The 1,762-nt window shown below is 34.6% G+C and overlaps 1 protein-coding gene across 1 annotated transcript in view; it reads left to right on the forward strand.

The window, feature by feature from the left end:
* The window catches only part of CAND1 (cullin-associated and neddylation-dissociated 1), a 23,879-nt gene that overhangs the window by 20,833 nt on the left and 1,284 nt on the right, over positions 1–1,762 (forward strand). Inside the window, exons 11-13 of the mRNA XM_010016894.1 lie at positions 583–752; positions 849–1,013; positions 1,227–1,334. Of these exons, the coding sequence (XP_010015196.1) occupies positions 583–752; positions 849–1,013; positions 1,227–1,334 (443 nt within the window). The remainder of the gene's footprint in view (positions 1–582; positions 753–848; positions 1,014–1,226; positions 1,335–1,762) is intronic.

Consider the following 1,762-nt stretch of genomic DNA (forward strand, 5'->3'; position numbering starts at 1 on the left):
CGCCTCCCCCTTGCTGTGTCTCCCGTGGAAGCTGCCTTGCCCCTTTAGTTTCTGGAAATACGAGTTTATTATTCCATAAAGAAACCAAACTATTGGTATCTTGTGCTTAAAAAAATCTCAGTCATCTTTAGTTTTGTTACCCAGTTTCTTTTTTGTGCGTAGAAGTCATGTCGGTGTTTACACCTTGTTTTTCTCCTTTTTAAAATTTCACTTCTCATGGAAGTTGCTAGTAAAACTTCACAAACATTGAGGAAAACAAGATATGTTCCTGCATGAATTTATTTTAACAAGGCTGTGTTACAGAAGTTCTAAGTTGAGAATGCCTGAAGGCAGGGTGGGATGAGAGAGGTATTTGTACATTAATATATACTGAGCTAGGGTTATTTTTGGGCAATCTAAGAATTCTCAGTATACGCTGATTTAGGGTTAAAAAATCAGTATTTTGATAGTCTCCTTAAGAGGGGTTCTCTAATTCTTGAACTGCAGAATTGAAATTTTTTGGTACAATTAAGCAAAGATATTTTTAAAGTAGCAAATGAAAAAGATCCTCATAGGTTGATTTGTTTCGGTATACGATTGCAGGTGATTTTCTGAAGACATTGGAGGACCCAGATCTCAATGTCAGGAGAGTAGCACTGGTGACATTTAACTCGGCTGCACACAATAAACCATCATTAATAAGGGACCTCTTAGACACTGTGCTTCCTCATCTTTACAATGAAACAAAAGTCAGAAAGGAATTAATCAGAGAGGTATGTTAACTAAGAAAAAGTGTTAAATATATGTAAATAGATTCTTTGTTTTTCTAAGTATATTACTTCTTAACTTTGTTTTTTATTTGCAAACAGGTGGAAATGGGACCATTTAAGCATACAGTTGATGATGGGTTGGACATAAGGAAAGCAGCTTTTGAGTGCATGTATACTCTTTTGGATAGCTGTTTGGATAGACTAGATATTTTTGAATTCTTAAACCACGTAGAAGATGGCCTGAAGGATCACTATGATATTAAGGTTAGCTGTTATTTTTCTCTGTAAGCAAAATATTTTGCATAGTGAATAGACAGAAATGGTAAAAATATTATTTTATATGCTTAAGTACTTTACTGTATTTGCCATTTTCATTGAAGTATTGCTTTTAAAAGGTTACACAGCATTGCAGGAAATATATCTTCATGTATGTGCTGAGCATAACTAATTGTTGAATTACTGGTTTTCTCAACCTAGATGCTAACCTTTTTAATGTTGGTGAGACTGTCTACCCTTTGTCCAAGCGCAGTGCTGCAGAGGTTGGATAGGCTTGTTGAACCTCTGCGAGCTACGTGTACAACTAAGGTATTTAAATTTAAACTGATTTAATTATTTTGTTGTCTTACAGAAATATAAATGAACTTGTGTATGAAGAATGCTTTTGTAGAGCTGCAGCATTTCCTGAGTTACAGTAATTTCTTTAAATTGCAAATGGAGAGGGAGACTTGTTGACTTCTTTTTAAATATGCTCTGATCCTTGATGTCATTTCTTTTGTTTTTTAAAAATTTAGCTGCCACTTGGGCAACTTGTAAGTCTCACTTTTTTATAAATAGTGCAACTGGAATATTGAGAGTTTTTCCTGTCTTCTGATGATTACATTGATTCAGACAAACATTTGGGTGATGAAGGAAGGAGGCAGAGTAAACTAGTCCTTTTTTTGCTGTTCTTTATTTTTTTTCCCCCTTATACATTTATATTAGAAGAGTCTTGGGTCTTGGTACAGTTAGTCTCC

The sequence above is a fragment of the Nestor notabilis genome, unplaced genomic scaffold (genome assembly GCF_000696875.1).
Source record: "Nestor notabilis isolate BGI_N333 unplaced genomic scaffold, ASM69687v1 scaffold16696, whole genome shotgun sequence".
Classification (NCBI taxonomy): Eukaryota; Metazoa; Chordata; class Aves; order Psittaciformes; family Psittacidae; genus Nestor; species Nestor notabilis.